This window comes from Elgaria multicarinata, chromosome 1 (genome assembly GCF_023053635.1).
Source record: "Elgaria multicarinata webbii isolate HBS135686 ecotype San Diego chromosome 1, rElgMul1.1.pri, whole genome shotgun sequence".
Taxonomy (NCBI): Eukaryota; Metazoa; Chordata; class Lepidosauria; order Squamata; family Anguidae; genus Elgaria; species Elgaria multicarinata.
The window spans coordinates 212,839,426-212,858,267 of record NC_086171.1 but is presented as its reverse complement, the minus strand read 5'-3'; the positions used below and the strand labels follow the sequence as shown (position 1 = coordinate 212,858,267).

Here is an 18,842-nt window from a genome sequence, read left to right as displayed (position 1 = left end):
TTCGGGGCAGGGATTTGCTCTCTTATATGTTTTTGGACCTTGTATATCGGTGGTAGCACCTAAACAAGCAAAGCAGTATCAGAAGGACCACTGAGCATGTACAGAACGTTTCTGCTTATCTCACCGCTTGAACAATGAAAAGCCCCTGAGCATGTCGAGAGTGCTGCCTCTGAGTAAACCCAACAAGGTCCCCGCTGCGGCCGAATCCCCGGCACCTCTTTCCACCCGCTGCCTCAGGTGGAGAGAGAAATCCCCAAGGACGTGGGAGGGCCCTGTTTTGGGTGGGGGTCTGGGCACGGGAGACCCCCTTCCTTCGCCCACCCCCCAAAACTGGTCTCTGCTCAAGGAGGGCGGGGAAAGCGGCGGTGCTACCTGCCCAGGTGAGACCCTGAGGCCCCCAACGCAGACAGCCGTAAGACTTACCTGACACTCCTCAGCTCAACGGCTCTTGCTCGCCTCGCTCATCCCTCTCTTCCTCAAACGCCACCCCGGGGCAGCCCGGGAAACGCAGTCCTCCTTCCCTTGTGCGACGCCGAGTCTTTCGAGGCTGGGACTACAACCCCCAGGATGCAACGCGCGCCCACGTCCCGTCCGCAACCTTCGCCGCCCAGCCTCCGCGCATCGCACCCGTCCCTGCGAACGAGGAAAACCATAGAGAGAGGAAGAGAGAGAGGGGAAAGGCAAGGCTAGGGGGGCTCAAAATGGCGGCTTCCGGATCTCTGGCCTAGACCTGTTTGGCCTCTCTCTATGGTTGCTGGGGCTTTGCTAGGCCCGAGGAAGCGCCTGAGGTAGCGGGAGCCGGGAAAAGGGAACATGGCGGCTGCGGGATGCTGAGGGGGAGGAAAGCGGGGTCAGATAGTTGGGGGCAGTGCGGGTGAGTGAACTCCCTCTATTATTGATATGGTACTTGAGAGTGTGTGAAGCATTTCACCCACATGGACTCAGCCATCCTTACGACAACCCTGCAAGGTAGGTCACTTGGGTTTGCCAGGTCTTCTGAGGAGAAAGGACCTAGTGGGGGTACAGCCTTCCCCAACCGGATGCCCTCCGGATTCCCTGGCTGGGAGTTGTAGTCCAACACATCTGGAGGGCGTCTGGCTAAGGAAGGCTAGGGTAGGACACGGCCGTTGGGAGGGTCAAGGGAGAGGCTGACTGGGAGCTCAGGTGTGGCGCCTCCACAGCAAAAAAAAAACACCCTCAATTTTAGCCAGGGATGGGGAAATATATGTCTCTAGATGCTGTTGGACTGCAACTCCCATCAGTCCTGGGCATCATAGCCAATAGGGAGGGATGGTGGGTGTTGCAGTCAAAACAACATCTCGAGAGACAGGTGTTCCCCATTCCTCACTGAAGCAAAAAATAAATAAAATAAAAATCCTACTGAATTCAGTGGTACTTATTTATGAGTAAACATGCATTGGATTGAACTGTCATATTTTGATTGTTATAAGCCAGCCTTCCAGATGTGTTGAATTACAACTCTCATCATCCCCAGCCGGCACACATTTAGAGGGTACCGGATTTAGGGAGGCTGTTATAAGCCACACAGAGCAATTGCAAACTAATTAGAATGGTGGGTTTAGATCTTTGGATGAATGGATACATAAATTTGTTTCGTTTCAGAAATTTATAATCTGCTTCTCAGGTATAAAGCAACTTTTCAAAACATTTTAAAGAAATATTAAAAAAAAATGTATTTATTTTATGGTGTTTTTTTTTAATGTTTCTGCCAGGGCTAAAGAACTGGAACTATTTTTTTAATATGTTCCCAAGCACATGGTCCATGGGATGCAAACTTGATGCAACGCATCCAAGAAGATTGCAGTATCCTCATCTAAATCTTTTGTCTGTGTCCCCTTGGAACTGGTTAGCCTGGTATTTTAGTCCTTCCTCTGGAATCCCTTAGAAGGCAGCTATAACCTTCACGTTTCAGGTCAGGACCTAAAAGATACCTTGTAAGCCTAAGGCCAGCAATATGATTCTTCCTTGTATTGCGGAAGGGGAGTTAAGCTGGCACTGAGAGATAGAATCATAGAACAGTAGAGTTGGAAGGGGCCTACAAGGCCATCGAGTCCAACACTCTGCTCAATGCAGGAATCCACCCTAAAGCATCCCTGACAGATGGTTGTCCAGCTGCCTCTTGAATGCCTCTAGATGTCTTATTGCTAAAGACTATAACAGAGGTGAGATTTCAACCAGCATCTTTCTATGCTACATAGCTCTTAATAGGGCACCACTCACAAGTATTTCATAGAATCATAGAATAGCAGAGTTGGAAGGGGCCTACAAGGCCATCGAGTCCAACCCCCTGCTCAATGCAGGAATCCACCTTAAAGCATCCCTGACAGATGGTTGTCCAGCTGCCTCTTGAATGCCTCTAGTGTGGGAGAGCCCACAACCTCCCTAGGTAGCTGATTCCACCGTCGCACTGCTCTAACAGTCAGGAAGTTTTTCCTGATGTCCAGCCGGAATCTGGCTTCCTTTAACTTGAGCCCGTTATTCCGTGTCCTGCACTCTGGGAGGATCGAGAAGAGATCCTGGCCCTCCTCTGTGTGACAACCTTTTAAGTATTTGAAGAGTGCTATCATGTCTCCCCTCAATTTTCTCTTCTCCAGGCTAAACATGCCCAGTTCTTTCAGTCTCTCTTCATAGGGCTTTGTTTCTAGACCTCTGATCATCCTGGTTGCCCTCTTCTGAACACGCTCCAGCTGTCCCTGAGACATCAGAATGCTGAAATTTGCATTTGTTCTTAAATTTGTATCCTGTGCTTTAAGCACATCTGCTATTGTGGTGGTTAATAACAGCTAAAGGAACACAGCACATCAATGTTTCCGTGTCAAAGGGAGCTGGATGGAGGCTGTGTGCTCCAAATAGTAAGATGAATGTGCTGGTAGAAAGTGTGCTTTGTTTTAGTGAAAAAAAACTATGTAGAGAGATCTGTGAAACCTCAGAGGTTCTCAAGAGGCACAGGAGCCCTGTCAGAAAACACTTTATCTACCTACCCATTCTGTAGCTAGTGTTGATTTACTTTACTCGCTTAGCTTCTGTACAGCAATCCCACCCATCACTTTTTCGAGAGGAGTTTCATCTGGCAAACGTCTGCATATTAGGCTACTTATTATTTTTATTTATTTATTTATTTAATACATTTATATACTGCCCCATAGCTGAAGCTCTCTGGGCGGTTTACAAAGATTTACTTAGTGGTACAAGACCAAGATTGATAAAAAAAAAGTTAGCAACCCTATTTGTGCCTCATTTGTATAGGCTTTGTAGGTTAATACAAAGATGTCATTGGCGTTCCTGTCAGCTCTAGTGAATTGCTCCTAGGAATGATGGTGATCATACTGGAGTCTATTTTACTCCTGGTATTTACTTGTTTAGTGGATAGAATCATGGCTGTTCTGCTTTAGTGCTTTATTGAACAACTTTGCTAGCCTATATTGAATTTTAGATATTGTGGTCTTATTTCCTTACCCCAATGCTTTTTTGTAACTTAACTCATCTTTGCTACAGTGAGGTGTGCCTGGTTATTAAAAGAGAAGAAATTGCTGGAGATTTGGGAAGACGGTTATTTGGTTTTTGATGAGCGTCAGTCACCCTATTCCCTTGCTACCTGTTAAGCTCAAAATGGACTGAATTCTGAACAAGTGTGGGCGGTGGCAGTGCTTGATTCTGCAGCAATGGATGAGCAGAATTTGGAAACAGCAATTCAAACCTATACTGCCCAGCTGCAGCAAGTGGAGTTGGCTTTAGGGGCTGGGCTGGACCCATCGCAACAGTCTGATCTGATCCAACTGCAGGCAGATTTAAAGCAGCTGATAGAACTGACAGAATCCAGCCTTGTGTCTGTGAGGAAGAGCAAGCTCTGTTCAACTGTGGCCCCAGGGACACTCTCCACATCTCCATCCACTGATCTACAACAGGACACTCTTGGATCTGGCAAACTGAGCGCTGATGATGAATATGCAGCTTTTAAGGAAGCCATTGCTGAAATTGGGGGTGAGGATGAACCCTCGAGCGCTTGTAACGAGGAGGGAGACGGAGAGGCTGACGAAGAAGAAGAAGAATTAGAGGAAGAGGAGGAGGAGGAGGAAGCAGCCAGTGGGATGAAAGTCAAAGCCCCGTACTACAGTTCTTGGGGTACCCTTGAATACCATAATGCCATGATTGTGGGGAGTGAGTGTTTGGAAGACGGAAGCCCAGGAGTCAGAGTGCTCTACCTGTACCCCACTCACAAGTCCTTGAAGCCGTGTCCCTTCTTCTTGGATGACAAATGTCGATTTAAAGAGAATTGCCGGTAATTGTGCTTAATTGAGCTGGCGTTGGTAAGCAGTTGGGATGGGGTTCCCCAAATGTCTAGGAAGCCTGCATAAGGGCAGGAGCACTCATCCTAATTCCCCCCAAAAGGAACTTGCATTCTCCCTACCCTCTTTTCAGTTGGGACATCTCTGCACTTGTATGGCTTCCTTGAAGGAGTTCTGAAACATACAATTCTATGCAGAGGGCTTGGGATCACTTGCAGAGAAGTTTGTGCACGCACATAAAATTACAGTTCCCTAACACTTAAATTGGTTTGCAAACACTTTTTGTCTGTAATGTGGTTATGGCTCAAGTGTAAGATGAGCAGACGAGGTGCTAGAATACCAGGTTTTATTGCACCTGCTAATTTAAAATATTGCAGTCTGTGGAACTATGTGCTATTCCATTGAAGGATCTAAATGTTGCTTTTCAACAAAAATAAGAACTATTTATTTTAAAAGTAATGAGAAGTGTGCCTGGGCTACAATTTGGCTGAATGAGTCGGTTTATTTATTTATTTATTTTATTGCAGTTTTATGTTGCCCAATAGCCGAAGCTCTCTGGGCGGTTCACAAAAATTAAACTCATGAAGAGCATGAAAACAACGAACAATCTAAAAACACAAATACAAAATACAACAAAGTAAGCGTGGGAACTGAAGCAGTTTATAACCTTATTCAGGTGCCACGAAGATCTGAAGGGTCTGAAGATAAGGTGAACATACTTAGAGGCTCAGTTCAGACAACACGTATCTTAGTGGTGGTTTTAGAACTCCACAGTGGAGTTTTTACAACACTGTTGAGAAATGTGTTGGCTGGTGAGAAAACGCAACGGTGGAGTTCTTCTGGAAAACACTCCACGTAGAATATCCACGCTGTGCAGAGGAGAGTTCCTGTACGACTGTTGTGTGGTGGGCTCCATGGAGTTTTCTGTTGCATTGAGTTGAGTTTTCCCACTGGCTACAGAGTTCCCTGGCAAGAGTGGCGAAAGGAATGAGTGCCGTTCTAGGAGAGCCACTGGGATTGGGTTGGGTTTTTTTTTTCCCCCAGCAATGGCTGATGGGATACCATCGGGAGGACCAGAGGAGGAGAGAGGGCAGAGGAAATGTCAATCAAACATCATAATGGGTTTTACTTGACTCAGCGGTAGCCCACAGTCACACAATGATGGAGTTAGAACATGTTGTGTGGGGCGCGCCCCCTAAAACCTCAACCATTCGAGTGGAGTTTTCACACTGCATTGACGTAACGTGTTGTCTGAACTGAGCCAGAATCTTCTCCACAATTGAGAATCCTGTACTATTGTGTACTAAATGCAAGAAGGTTAAGATTGCACCCGGAGAGTGGACTTCGCAGACTGGGGTGGCACATGCATCCCCCGCTCCCCCTCTAGACAATCTTTAAATATGAGGGAGGGGCCTGTGGGCTGAAGTAGTCCCACAAAGGTTCCCAATCCAGCCCAGTTCCTCTCCTCACGTGTCATCCCTGTCCACTGTCTCTGCACAGAGGAAGGAAAAATGGGTGGGGTGGGAATGGCTGATGCCAGGAAAGGGCTTTGGGGGTGGGTCCCCCTTGACATAATCTGGCCCACTGGCTTGGTCCAGGCGGCCATCCAACCCTCAGATCAAACGAGGTTCCTTGCCCTAGAGTAGACCTACTGCCTGAGTAGGGCTCCTGTTCGTTTGATTGTCCGGCTCTTCCAAAGCAATAATAATAATAAAAAATCAGGACAAGAATAATACAGAAGAAGGCATTTCTGCATCCCTAGAATATTTGGGCCTTCATTTATCCTTGTAAGGCAAAATGGGAAGCAGAACATGGGAGCAATACAGCCCTCTCCCCGTCGTTTCCTAGCAATGGGCGCTTCAGGCCTGGCGCTTGTGATTGGTTGTCCCTATGTTGGTCCTCTTGGCAGATTTTCTCATGGGCAAGTTGTATCTGTGGAGGAGCTGCGTCCCTTCGAGGAGCCAGATCTCAGCAGCCTGGCTGTGGGCTCAGCCTGCCTGGCAAGGCATCAGGATGGGATCTGGTATGCTGCTAAAATCACAGGTGAGGTTTGTTTCCGTGTGTGCGTTTCACTTTGCCGTGGGGTTAAAAGGTGACTTCAGACCTCTGTCCGTGCTGGCTGGTGCAATGGGAGACGTCCCAACATATATAGAGTTGAGCTGGACCTATGAGTACAAGAGGAGCTACTGGCCCAGCACTGAGGTCCTCTGAAACATACACAAGCTCTTACACGTGTTTTTGGATAGAATCATAGAATAGCAGAGTTGGAAGGGGCCTATAAGGCCATCGAGTCCAACCCCCTGCTCAATGCAGGAATCCACCCTGAAACATCCCTGACAGATGCTTGTCCAGCTGCCTCTTGAAGGCCTCGAGTGTGGGAGAGCCCACAACCTCACCAGGCAACTGATTCCATTGCCATACTGCTCTAGCAGTCAGGAAGTTTTTCCTGATGTCCAGCTGGAATCTGGCTTCCTGTCACTTGAGCCTGTTATTCCGTGTCCTGCACTCTGAGAGGATCGAGGAGAGATCCTGGACCTCCTCTGTGTGACAACCTTTTAAGTCTTTGAAGAGTGCTATCATGTCTCCCCCCAATTTTCTCTTCTCCAGGCTAAACATGCCCAGTTCTTTCAGTTTCTCTTCATAGGGCTTTGTTTCCATACCCCTGATCATCCTGGTTGCCCTCCTCTGAACACACTCCAGCTTGTCTGCGTCCTTCTTGAATTGTGGAGCCCAGAACTGGACGCAATACCTTGCATTCACCCTTGCAAAGAAATCCAAAAATTACCTGCCCACAAATTGTTATTTTTGTTTTTGTTTTAGTTAGGCTACATTTTCTTATGAAGCTGCCTTATTCCAAGTTAGCTCGCTGGTTCATGTAATCCACTTTTGATCACTCTGATTAGCAACAGCTTTCCAGGATCTGAGGCAGAGGTTTGTGTGTTGTTGTTCCCAGCCTGCTACCTGCAGTCCTTTTTAACTGGTAATCCCAGGTTTGGGATCTTTTACATACAAAAATCTTTTACATCTGCTCCACCACTGTGCTGTGGCTTGCCTCAACAAATGTAGATTTTTAAAAAACGTCCTGAACAGGGTGGATTTGATTTAAATCACTACTCAGAAAGACTCAGTTTAATCATGTGACTTCCCCTTCCCCAAAAAACTGCACCCTATTCATTGAATTTTAAAAACTTAGCACTTAAGAGGTCAGGGGTTGATTCTATGTACATAGATTTGCAAAGGCACAATGGGATTGTGATCTCGGCAGACACAAATTCACAGTTTTGAGAACTGTAAAACCAAGCAGCTGTGATAATATCTTCTAGACAGAAAAATTGCCCCATAATCTTACGGAAACCTCTGGGAGAGCATGGCATTGTAAATGGATGAATGGAGTTCATTTACCCAAAAATTTAAACATTGTAGGAATATACAGCCTCATGCGACATAATTAAAAACTAATCCTTATTTCATGATGAATAACCTTTGGACTATAATGTATCTTAAACAGAAAACTATCTTTAGATAGATTTTCCCTCAAAAAGCATTTTATTTAAAAAACCAATTTAAATTTTAAAAAATCATTGTTGTTGTTTTGTTTTTTAAATCATTCATTTTTATCCACCCTGGTCCTGAACAATTAAAAGGATCCCTTAAATATCATGCTTTTGCAAATGATGGGTATAAAAACGACCCTTCTAGAAATAGAGAATTATGGTCACAATCCTGTGCAGATTCCTTTATACATTGGATATTTATAAAACAAAGTGCAGTGTAATCCCCTGGCTATCTACTCAAAAGTAAGTCCCACTGAGTTCGGTGGGGTTTAATCCCAGGTTAGTGGATTGTAGCCTGAGATGTTTAACTGAACTGGTTTATTGGATCTACTTCTTGCAAAGGAGTTACCAGGAATGTGCAAATCATATTTGAACTTTATGAAAATGTTTTCATCATGACATCAATGATGTGGTTTTTACGGGAAATTTTGAACTGGAAAATCTTCCAATGCAAATTACGGTCATTTGCATCGGAACATTTTTAGTTTGCATTGGAAAATCACAAAAAAGTGATTGAATTTAGCATGTTTACTGAATACAAGTAGAATAAACAAAAAAGTACCCTGTGGGATTTTTTTTCTCCCAATACAGCACAGGTATTTGACCTGAAATATTTGAGGGGGGAAATGAAAGAACACTTAATGTGATTGAAATGTTAGACTGTGTAGACATTTTTATTAGAATAATTGTAAAAACGTGGAGATAATAACATGTACTACCCTTACAATTGTTTAAATGTAAGAAAGAAACTGAAAGTCATTAACACACTCAGAAGTAAGTCCTCTTGTGTTCATTGCGGCTTACTCCTAAGAAAGTGATCATAGGATTGCAGCCTAATTCAGCTTTTCCCAACTTCTTGTCCTCCAGATATTTTGGATTACAACTCCCAACATCCGTCAGTCAGCGTGGCTGGCTGGGGATGCTGGGAGTTGTAGTCCAACACAGCTGAAGAGCACCAGGCTGGGGAAGGCTGCAGTAATTAATTTTAGCATCCCAAGTAAATGTGCATGATATGATCACCACTCTTCTATTCCAGTAGTGTTCAACTCCCTTCCACTGCAGTTGGGGCAACTTCACTTTCGCTGTCACTATTAGTTCCCTTTCACGCTGATATGTATTTCAACAACTTACATGTGTTCACTCACATACTTGCTAAGGATAATCACCTGAAATATATAAATCACAATTTTGAAACGGCCAGTTTTGCCTAATATAGTATTTGCAATTGGCATCCATTTATTGTTACTAACAAATTTATGAAATGGAATACAATCCCATACAATCCGCCCCGCACACTCAGGTCCTCTGGGAAGGGTTTACTCCAGTCATCCACAATTAGGCTGGCAACTCTAACCCAGAGGACCTTTTTTCCTGCTGCCCCCAGACTGTGGAATGGCCTGCTGGAGGAGATTCGTCAGCTTAAAGCTCTCTCTGAGTTTAAGACAGCCATAAAGACTAGTCTCTTCCATCAGGCCTACCTAGATGAATTTTAAATCTAAGAATTTTAAGATGCTGTGATTGTTATTTTAATATTGTATTGATTTTATATGCTCTTTAAACTAATTTTATGTATTATATTGTGTTTGGTGTTGTTCCCCGCCTCGATCCAGATTATTATTATTATTATTATTATTATTATTATTATTATTATTAAATTATCTCTTTCGCCCTCATGGCAGGTTTTCTAGACCGACATGACGAACATTGCCAAGTCATACTGTCTTTTACAGTTTCAGGAATTTCCTGACAATTGAGCATGTTTTTAGTATGACTGCTTTCTGGATGTTGGTGTGGATGTATTTTGGTAGGCCCAGTTTCTGAAGGTTTTCTGTATATAGTTTTTTGATGTGGTGCCAGTGACTGATGTGACTAATGGAATATTTGTGACCTTTTCCTGTTGCCATAGTTCTTTGACTTCCATGGCCAGTGGTGTATATTTTTCACTCTTTTCCTCTTCCTTTTCAACAACATTTTTGTCATTCGGTATTGCTATGTCGATGAGATATGGGTGTTTTTCTTTTTTGTCTATGACTGTTATATCTGGTCAGTTACAAGGTATTGTTTTGTCAGTATGAATTGTTCTGTCCCAGTATATTTTATGATCTGCATTTTCCAAGATTGTTTCGGGTGAGTATGTATAGTATGGTGTAGGTTGCTTGATAAGGTTGGATTTAATGGCCAGTTGTTGGTGAATTTTTTTTGCAGCTGTATTGTGTGTCTGTATAGTTCATTCCTGCCAGAATTTTACATCCTCCTGTTACATGGTTTATTGTTTCTTGGAATTGATGACATTTCTTGCATAGGTCTGTTGTTACCTTGTTATCTTTTATGATGTATTTTTGTTAGTTCTTGGTTGCTATAACTTGATCCTGTATAACTATTAGGAATCCTTCTGTTTCTGGAAATAGCTCACCCTCCCTGAGCCATTCGTACGATTGTTCTTCGTTTATTTGTGGGCTCTGTATTACTGAATTATAGTTGAAACATTTCACTTTTCCTTGCTCAGACATCGACAGCGGTTACTACACGGTGAAATTTGATTCGCTGCTGCTGAAGGAGGCCGTTGTGGAGGGCGATGGCATCATGCCTCCGCTGCGTGTTGAGGAGAGCTCCTCATCGGAGTCAGAAGGCGACGAAGTGGATGACGCTGCATATGCTAAAGGTAAAAGATGCGGCGCGTTCAGGCCCTCCAGCGCTTCTCGGGTTTCCTCTTTTTCTTGGAACTGCTGCTTTGGCTTAGCAGAACTGTACCTTTCCCGGCTTTGAGGCAAAGGACCGTCTCCCATTTCCTCGGCTCTGCTACTCCTGGAAATGTTGGAGGCCTGGAAATGCGTATGTGATGTTTTCACCTGTTCAGTAGTTCATTTAGCTAAACACCCAGCCAAAGCAGAGTCTGGTTTCAAAGGAGCTCTAGACTCCATGGAAAGCAGCAAAAGAACCCTTATCAACATTATAAACTTAAATAATGTTTAAAACATCTTTCCCTCAAAGGCTACTTCTGTGTTCTATGAAATTCAATTTGTAAGGGAAAGGAATTCTTATTAAAAGATCTTCAGGTTTATAAGCTAAATATCGATGTCTCAGGAAAGAAAACGGGGTGCTTAAGAATATAAGAACATCAGAAGAGCCCTGTTGGATCAGACCAAGGGTCCATCTAGTCCAGCACTCTGTTCACACAGTGGCCAACCCGCCATCGGCCAGGGATGAACAAGCAGGACATGGTGCATCAACAAGACTGGAGAAGAGAAGACGGAGGGGAGACATGAGAGCACTCTTCAAATACTTGAAAGGTTGTCTCACAGAGGAGGGCCAGGATCTCTTCTCAATCCTCCCAGAGTGCAGGACACGGAATAATGGGCTCAATTTACAGGAAACCAGATTCCGGCTGGACATCAGGAAAAACTTCCTGACTGTTAGAGCAGTACGACAATGGAACCAGTTACCTAGGGAGGTTGTGGGCTCTCCCACACTAGAGTCATTCAAGAGGCAGCTGGACAACCCTCTGTCAGGGATGCTTTAGGGTGATTCCTGCATTGAGCAGGGGGTTGGACTCGATGGCCTTATAGGCCCCTTCCAACTCTACTATTCTATGATTCTCTCAGATCAGAGGTCTCTGCAAAGCTGAGTCAACTCTTGGTCGCTAGGCATTATTTTAAAGCCAAAGCCAAGCACTGAAGTGGAATGATATTATTATTATTATTATTATTATTATTATTATTATTATTATTATTATTATTTATTTATTTATTTATATAGCACCATCAATGTACATGGTGCTGTACAGAGTAAAACAGTAAATAGCAAGACCCTGCCGCATAGGCTTACAATCTAATAGGTACTTAACAAACACTGAACAAAGACCCTTGCTGGGAAAGAAGCCAAGCTTTCCCGGTTATTTTCTGCCTCCATCCTTCATTAGGCGTCACACACTGTTTGATTTCTCCAGCCTTGGTGCTTTCCTCTAAAATCTCCCTTGCGTTGTTGCAGTCATTGATTCTGGCACCCCAGAGAATGGGGAGGGGCCCTCGACCTGCAATTCTTCCTTCGGCAGCTGGGAGGCGCACACCCGCGGCATTGGCTCTAAACTCCTTGCTCAGATGGGATACGAGTTCGGGAAAGGTAAGATATGTTGATGCACAAAAGATGGGTATTGTGTGTGTGTGAGGGGGGGGTCTATACTTTGAAAAGGAGTGGTTGTGCTACGGCCTTAAATGAAATGTGTCATTGGGATAAAAGGCGGAATCTGGACTCTGGAAATAAACATGTGGACTAGAAGTAGTTGCTTGTAAAGGCATAAGCTCCTTCGTCACACACACACACACACACACACACACCATACACCATTCCCTCTTTTGCCCAAACATTGTTTAATTTGTACTAGACTGGGGGGACATCCTATGAGTCTTCTGTGTGTCCTCGCCACTGGGGAGTGCATGGTGAGAGAAACTTTGGGGAGAGCCCCTGGCTTCCTCCATATTTGGAAACGCCTGGCTTTCTCCACTCAGAAAGTGGTGAAATTCTTCCCCACTTTCTGAGTGCCTCTGAGGCTTGACGGAAGGGGGTTGAGTCCTCGCCCTCCTTTCCAGCTCAGAGTTGGGGAGGAGGGAAGGGCAGATTTCCACCCCTAGATGCCCTTGGTCATAAACAGAGTGCAGTGTCCAAAAAGACCCTCCTCCTGTCCCTCTGCACGATGGCTGGGGACGTGGCGAGCACCCATTTTGGCTGGCTAGAAGACTGCCCGGGGTTTGTGGACCTTCCGCGAGGCCTGAGCCGGAGCAGATCCTTTGAGAGCAGGCTTCTTCCTTGCTGTCGTGGCCCAACCGTGGTTCTTTCCCCTGTTCCAGGCTTGGGGAAGAATTCGGAGGGCCGCGTGGAGCCGGTATTGGCGGTCGTGCTGCCGAAAGGCAAATCCTTGGACCAGTGTGCCGAGATCCTCCAGAAGAAGCGGGAGGGCAAGCTGGACCCGGCCAAGCCCAGAAGACGGCGGGCCAAAGGGAGCAGGGCCCCCCGGCTCCCCAGGCAGAGCCCGAAGCCCCGGAATGTGTTTGACTTTCTGAACGAGAAACTTCAGGGCAAGGACGCCAGTGAGCAGGAGGGCGGGCTGGCGCCGTTGGAGAGGAACAGCAAGGAGATCTATCATGCCAGCAAGAGCACCAAGAAGGCCCTGAGCGTGCGCCTCTTCCAGACCATGGAAAGGATCGACCAAACCCAGAAGGACATCCGAGGGATCCAGGAGGCCCTGGCACGCAACGTTGGGCGGTAAGGTGGACTTCTCATTTTGAGACCAGACGTGATCCGAGGACTAGGCTTGCCTGTCTGCTTTGGTTCTGCAAGTGCAGAATCCCATGTGGTGTAGAATCTAGTTCCCCAGCAGGGTACCACAAACATTGGCTTAGCGGAGTAGTTAGGCTATCGTTTGCAGTGGCCGCCATGACTCCCCTTCCTCTCCCCTGAGTCCTCTGGTGCTTGCAAGAGACTTGTGCTGCGCCCGCCTGCTTGGGACCGACCCAGGGAGTGAAGCACCTCCCCCCCCACTGGGTTTACCAGTGCTGCAGCCAGCAGATGCATCCACTCCTGCCAAGAACGATATTCCCCCAGGGGTGTGTGGGGGCATGGTACCTGAGCACCAACTGCAGTCATGGCAGGCAGGGGCCCCCACACTGGCCAGAGTAGGAGCGGCAGAGCAGGCAAGGCAGCCCGCCTGTGCCGTGGGGAGGGATGCAGGAGCCAGGCGCCTGCCTGTGTTGTCCTTCCCACGCAGTCAGGGACAGGCACCTGCCTCCAGAAGAGGAGGCTCATAGCCGTGAGTCTTGGCTGCTGGCTTTGACGGAAGGCCAGGAAAGTGATCCAGGACAAACCTGAGCCAGGGCAGGGCACTTGCCCCACTATCCCAGTGAGAGGATTTGTGAAGGGGAGGCAGCACATGTATTATTATCTTTTTGGATGGAGAAGGTCCTTCAGTTTCGGAGAACTCATGGGGAGGGGGCCCTAAATACCAGAATAATTTTGTCTTACATTTCTTGTAGTAGCTAAGCCTTAGGAGACGCTTTTCAGCCTTTTAGAATGGGGGCAGGGGAGGGGACAGACACACACACACACACACACACACACACACTGGGAAACCACGGAAAAAATCTGTGGGGGGAAGCGAGAGAACCCCCTGGTGACGTGGGGAAGGTGGTGTAGCCATCTGGAGGCCTGGAGTTCAGCACCCCTGAGTTAGAAGGGCCCGGTAGCAGAGGATAGGAAAGGCCCCCCGATCGAAGCTTGAATAGCTGCTGCTATTAGTCAAGAGGAGACAGTAGTCCCAAGGATCTAAAGCAGCTGTGTAAAGCAAAGGCCCATGTGGAGACCTGGTTCTGGGAAAGCCTTTGCCTTCTGGGCTTCTCAGAAAAGCAAAGTCCCGGGTATCTTGGGCATCTGAAACTATTTGCAGCATTGGAGGCAGAATTGTACAAAATGATGCATGGCGTGGAGAATGTGGACTGGGAGGCATTTTTCTCCCTCTCTCAAAATACTAGACCCCAGGGCCATCCCATGAAGCTGATTGGTGGGAGATTCAAGGCAGATAAAAGGAAGGATTTCTTCACGCTGCACATAGTTAAACTATGGAATGCACTGCCACAAAGAGGTAGTGGTAGACATCAATTTGGATGGTTTTAAAAGGGGATTGGATAAGTTGCTGGAGGAGGAGGCTATCAATGGCTACTAGCCCTGATGGTTATGTTCTACCTCCAGTATCTGAGCAGTAAGCCTATGTGCACCAGTTGCTGGGGAACATGGGTGGGAGGGTGCTGTTGCACCAGGTCCTGCTTTTTTGGTCCCTGGCCGACAGCTGCTTGGCCACTGTGTGAGCAGAGTGCTGGACTAGATGGACCCTTGGTCTGATCCAGCATCAGGGCTCATGTTCATATGATGTGTCCCTGTCTCCTCTTCCCGATCTCCAGTCTGTTCCTTCTGCCTCTCCTCTGCTTCTTGCAAAAAACACAAATTCATTTTTTCTTTTCTTACTTATTTATTTTATTTATTTATTCCATTTATATACCGCCCCCATAGCTAGAGCTCTCTGGGTGGTTTACAGAAATTCTAAAATGAGATTAAAACGAGTATACAAAATTTAAAATTCTAAAACAGAGAACATACATACATGAAGCATTAAAAACCGTTAAAAATAAACATGTGGGTGATTAAGATGAGCCGCCATATGCCTGGGCAAAGAGGAAAGTCTTAACCTGGCGCCGGAAAGATAGCAGCGTTGGCGCCAGGCGAGCCTCGTCAGGGAGATCATTCCAGAGTCTGGGGGCCACCACCGAAAAGGCCCTGTCCCTCGTTGCCACACTCCGAGCCTCTCTCGAAGTAGGCACCCGGAGGAGGACCTTAGATGTTGAACGTAGTGACCGGGTATATTCACGTCGGGAGAGGCGTTCCGACAGGTATTGTGGTCCCAAGCCATTTAAACTTATAGGCTTGGGATAGAGCAATAGAAGATGCTGGATTTACGTTCCTATTACACAGCTTGTGGAAGAGCTGAAAATCTGCATGGATCTTAATTTTCTGTGAAATTCATTTTATGTCTGTTCCTCTCATTCCTTTTTTGTTTGTTTGGGCACGGTATTTGCTGTAGCCTGGTGTAGGTGTTTGACTGGATTGGGACGGGAATTTTGCGTGGTTTGATACGGGAAGGAGGAGGGAGCCGGAGCCGGCCTGGTTTGTCCATGAGCCTTTCCTCTTCACGGGATGCCCTCCTCATTCTCTCTCTGCATTTGGCTTTCAGGCACACCGTTGCCACAGCGCAGCTGGAAGAGAAGCTGGCTGGGGCCCACAAGAAGTTGGTTGAGCTGCGGGCTCAGGAGGCCAGTCTCCAGCGAGAGCAGAAGAAAGCGGACACACACAAGAAAATGACAGAATTCTAGCCTCCCTCTTTCCGTCAGACCCGTCCGTTGTCTCGGTTCTGGTCCTGGCCGGATTGCACAATTGCTGCTGGGTTGGAACCATTTCTGCTGTTCTTGGATCCCTTTCTCCCCAGCTGCGGCCTGGGGATGTGGACAGCTTAGCGGTTTGCCTTTCCTCTTTATGCACTAATGCCTTTATGTGGAACCACCAGCGAAGTAACGTGGCCCCAGGCAGAGCTGCAAAGAGGCTTTATTGGGCATGGGAGTCGCTGGCACGTTTCTGCCGCTCTCCTCGCCGTCTCTTTGGCTTTTCCTGCTTCCAGGATTCCTTTACAGCATCCTGGTGATAGACGATCCTGCCTTGTCTAGCAATAGGTAGAAACACTGTAACAGGAAATGAGGGAAGACGAAATGGTAGCAGCACTTGGTTCTCTGGTACCTCCAGTCTTCTTGGCCTGGCAGAAAGACCGGCCACGTTCCTGTGCACGAGATGTCCCCCTTATGTCGCCTTCGGCCTGGTAGAATCAGTGCGAAGCACCGTACCCCTCTGTGCTCCACCATGTAGAGCTCCGGGCGGAGGAGCTCAACATCCAACAACAAAAAACGCTCAAAAGTATAATAAGGGTTTGCTGTGTTCTTGCTGGCTACATGCAGGAAAGGTTTGGTTCTGTCTGTTTTTGGCCTACATGTGACTGGGCCTGTAAATGGCTCTTCCATCAAATCCTAGGAAGTCTGAAGGCAGAATCACATAATCACTGACCAGGTGGGCTTCATAATGGAGCGGGACGCTGGTCCTGTGTTGAGCTAGCATTGCTGTGTTCCCGATACCACCCTGAAATCCGAGGGGGACGGGGGCTTGCAGGTGGTGGCTCTCCGCAGAACAAGAACTAGCAGGTGTTGGATTTTTAAGTGCTCATGCAATCCCCCCCCCTCCTGATGCTAACAGCTTCTTCAGTCAGCGTTGAAGCTGGATCTGAGAGAAGAGGTCGCTCATAGTTGCAGCCCCAAGTAGTGATGGTATCGGGGAAGAGGGGAAGCTGTTTGATCTCGAGAAGAACGCGGCTGTTGGTGGCTGTGGGAAGGCTGGCAGTGTGGGCTCCATGTTTCGGGGGCAGGCACAGACGTCCGTGTAATTTCCTGTGCGCATTTCCTTTCTGACTCTGTAATTTTAAGTTTGAAATGAAAGAACAACAGTTCGCTGTGTTGCCTCTTTTTCTTTCCATCTTTGGGAGCTTTATTGTAGCTCATACTCTGCTGGAAGCTGTAAAAACGACCAACTTTGCGTTTGTGCTTGTGGGTGGGTGTTGTGTGAGATGCATCTGCCTTTGCTGCTGGGTTTGCAAAACATAGTTCTCCAGCAAGGAAGACTCAATTGTGCCTTTAAGGACGGAACCCTAGGCAAGTTTAGAAAGAAATCCTATAACTCCCAGCATTCCCCAGCCAGCATGGCTGGCTCAGAGATGCTGGGAGTTGTCTAAGCCAAGTATCCCCCAGTTGTCTATGGGGGATACTTGGCTCAGCAATACTACAAACGAGAAGGATCTTGGAATTGTTGTAGATCACCAGCTGGATAGGAGCTAACAGTGTGATATGGCTGCAAGAAAGGCAAATGCGATTTTGGGCTGCATTAATAGAAGTATAGCTTCCAGATCGCGGGAGGTACTGGTTCCTCTCTATTCGGCCCTGGTTAGGCCTCATCTTGAGTATTGCGTCCAGTTCTGGGCTCCACAATTCAAGAAAGACGCAGACAAGCTGGAGCGTGTGCAGAGGAGGGCAACCAAGATGATCAGGGGTCTGGAAACAAAGCCCTATGAAGAGAGACTTGAAAGAACTGGGCATGTTGAGCCTGGAGAAGAGAAGATTGAGGGGAGACATGAGAGCACTCTTCAAATACTTAAAAGGTTGTCACACAGAGGAGGGCCAGGATCTCTTCTCGATCCTCCCAGAGCGCAGGACACGGAATAATGGGCTCAAGTTAAAGGAAGTCAGATTCCAGCTGGACATCAGGAAAAACTTCCTGACTGTTAGAGCAGTACGACAATGGAATCAGTTACCTAGGGAGGGCACCAAATTGGAGGAAGGCTGTTTTCAAGCAACAAAGATCTGTAAAGTGCACTAAAATATAATATATATTGTTTATTTCCCCCAAATGACCTATTCCCCCCCCCCACACACACAGCCCCCTCCCCCAGGAAAAACTTGTTGTTTTTCACCATGGCCTCAAAATTTCCGGAAATCTTACATCTCTAGACACACATAGGTTTGTACTGTTGACGTCCTAAAGGTGCTCTGTCCCATACACCAACTATTCCTCCAAAAGGGGAAAAAAATCACATTCTGGAAACAAGTCTCACGTTTTGCATCCCAAATAAAACGTGCCGCTTCAGTTTAGCTATGAAAATACATGCAATTTTAAAAATGTGGTGCTTCCTTGGTATTAGAACTCAACAGTTTCCCATAAGAACCTCAGAAGAGCCCTGCTGGACCAGACCAAGGGGTTGGGTTCATCTAGTTTATTTATTTATTTATTATTTATTTATTTTATTACATTTATATACCGCCCCACAGCCGAAGCTCTCTGGGCGGTTTACAACAATTAAAAATAGTAAACATTAAAATTATACAAAAATTAAAAAAACAAAAACAGTATAAAACAACAGTATCCATTTAAAAACAACAATTCTGGGTTCCATTAAAAACAAACAACGTTGTTAAATGCTGTTAAAATGCCTGGGAGAAGAGAAAAGTCTTGACCTGGCGCCGAAAAGATAACAATGTTGGCGCCAGGCAAGCCTCATCGGGAAGATCATTCCACAGTCGGGGGGCCACCACTGAGAAGGCCCTCTCCCTTGTTGCCATCCTCCGAGCTTCCCTCAGAGTAGGCACTCGGAGGAGGACCTTAGATGTTGAGCGCAGTGTACGGGTAGGTTCATGTCGGGAGAGGCGTTTCATCAGGTATTATGGTCCCAAGCCTTGTAGGGCTTTATTAAGACCAGCACCTTGAATTGGGCTCGGAAACATATAGGCAGCCAATGCAAGCGGGCCAGAATGGGTGTAATATGCTCAAACCTCCCTGTTCCAGCTATCAA

The 18,842-nt window shown here is 46.6% G+C and overlaps 2 protein-coding genes across 3 annotated transcripts in view; one reads left to right on the top strand and one right to left on the bottom strand.

The window, feature by feature from the left end:
- Positions 1-522, bottom strand: part of ARFRP1 (ADP ribosylation factor related protein 1) — a 28,954-nt gene extending 28,432 nt beyond the window's left edge. The window contains exon 1 of the mRNA XM_063147439.1: positions 424-522. The gene's annotated coding sequence lies outside the window, so the exon portion shown is untranslated. The remainder of the gene's footprint in view (positions 1-423) is intronic.
- A 342-nt stretch (positions 523-864) lies between these two features.
- On the top strand, positions 865-16,949 carry ZGPAT (zinc finger CCCH-type and G-patch domain containing). Of its 2 annotated transcripts, none has more exons than XM_063147227.1 (7): positions 865-969; positions 3,517-4,300; positions 6,217-6,350; positions 10,368-10,523; positions 11,849-11,980; positions 12,706-13,120; positions 15,636-16,949. In XM_063147227.1, the coding sequence occupies exons 2-7, from the start codon at positions 3,684-3,686 to the stop codon at positions 15,772-15,774; spliced, it is 1,593 nt and encodes a 530-aa protein (XP_063003297.1). In that variant the 5' UTR covers positions 865-969; positions 3,517-3,683; the 3' UTR covers positions 15,775-16,949. The 2 variants fall into 2 exon arrangements, with proteins under 2 accessions (XP_063003297.1, XP_063003287.1); XM_063147217.1 differs by having other exon boundaries at positions 869-973; positions 3,521-4,300.
- The last annotated feature ends 1,893 nt before the right edge of the window (positions 16,950-18,842 follow it).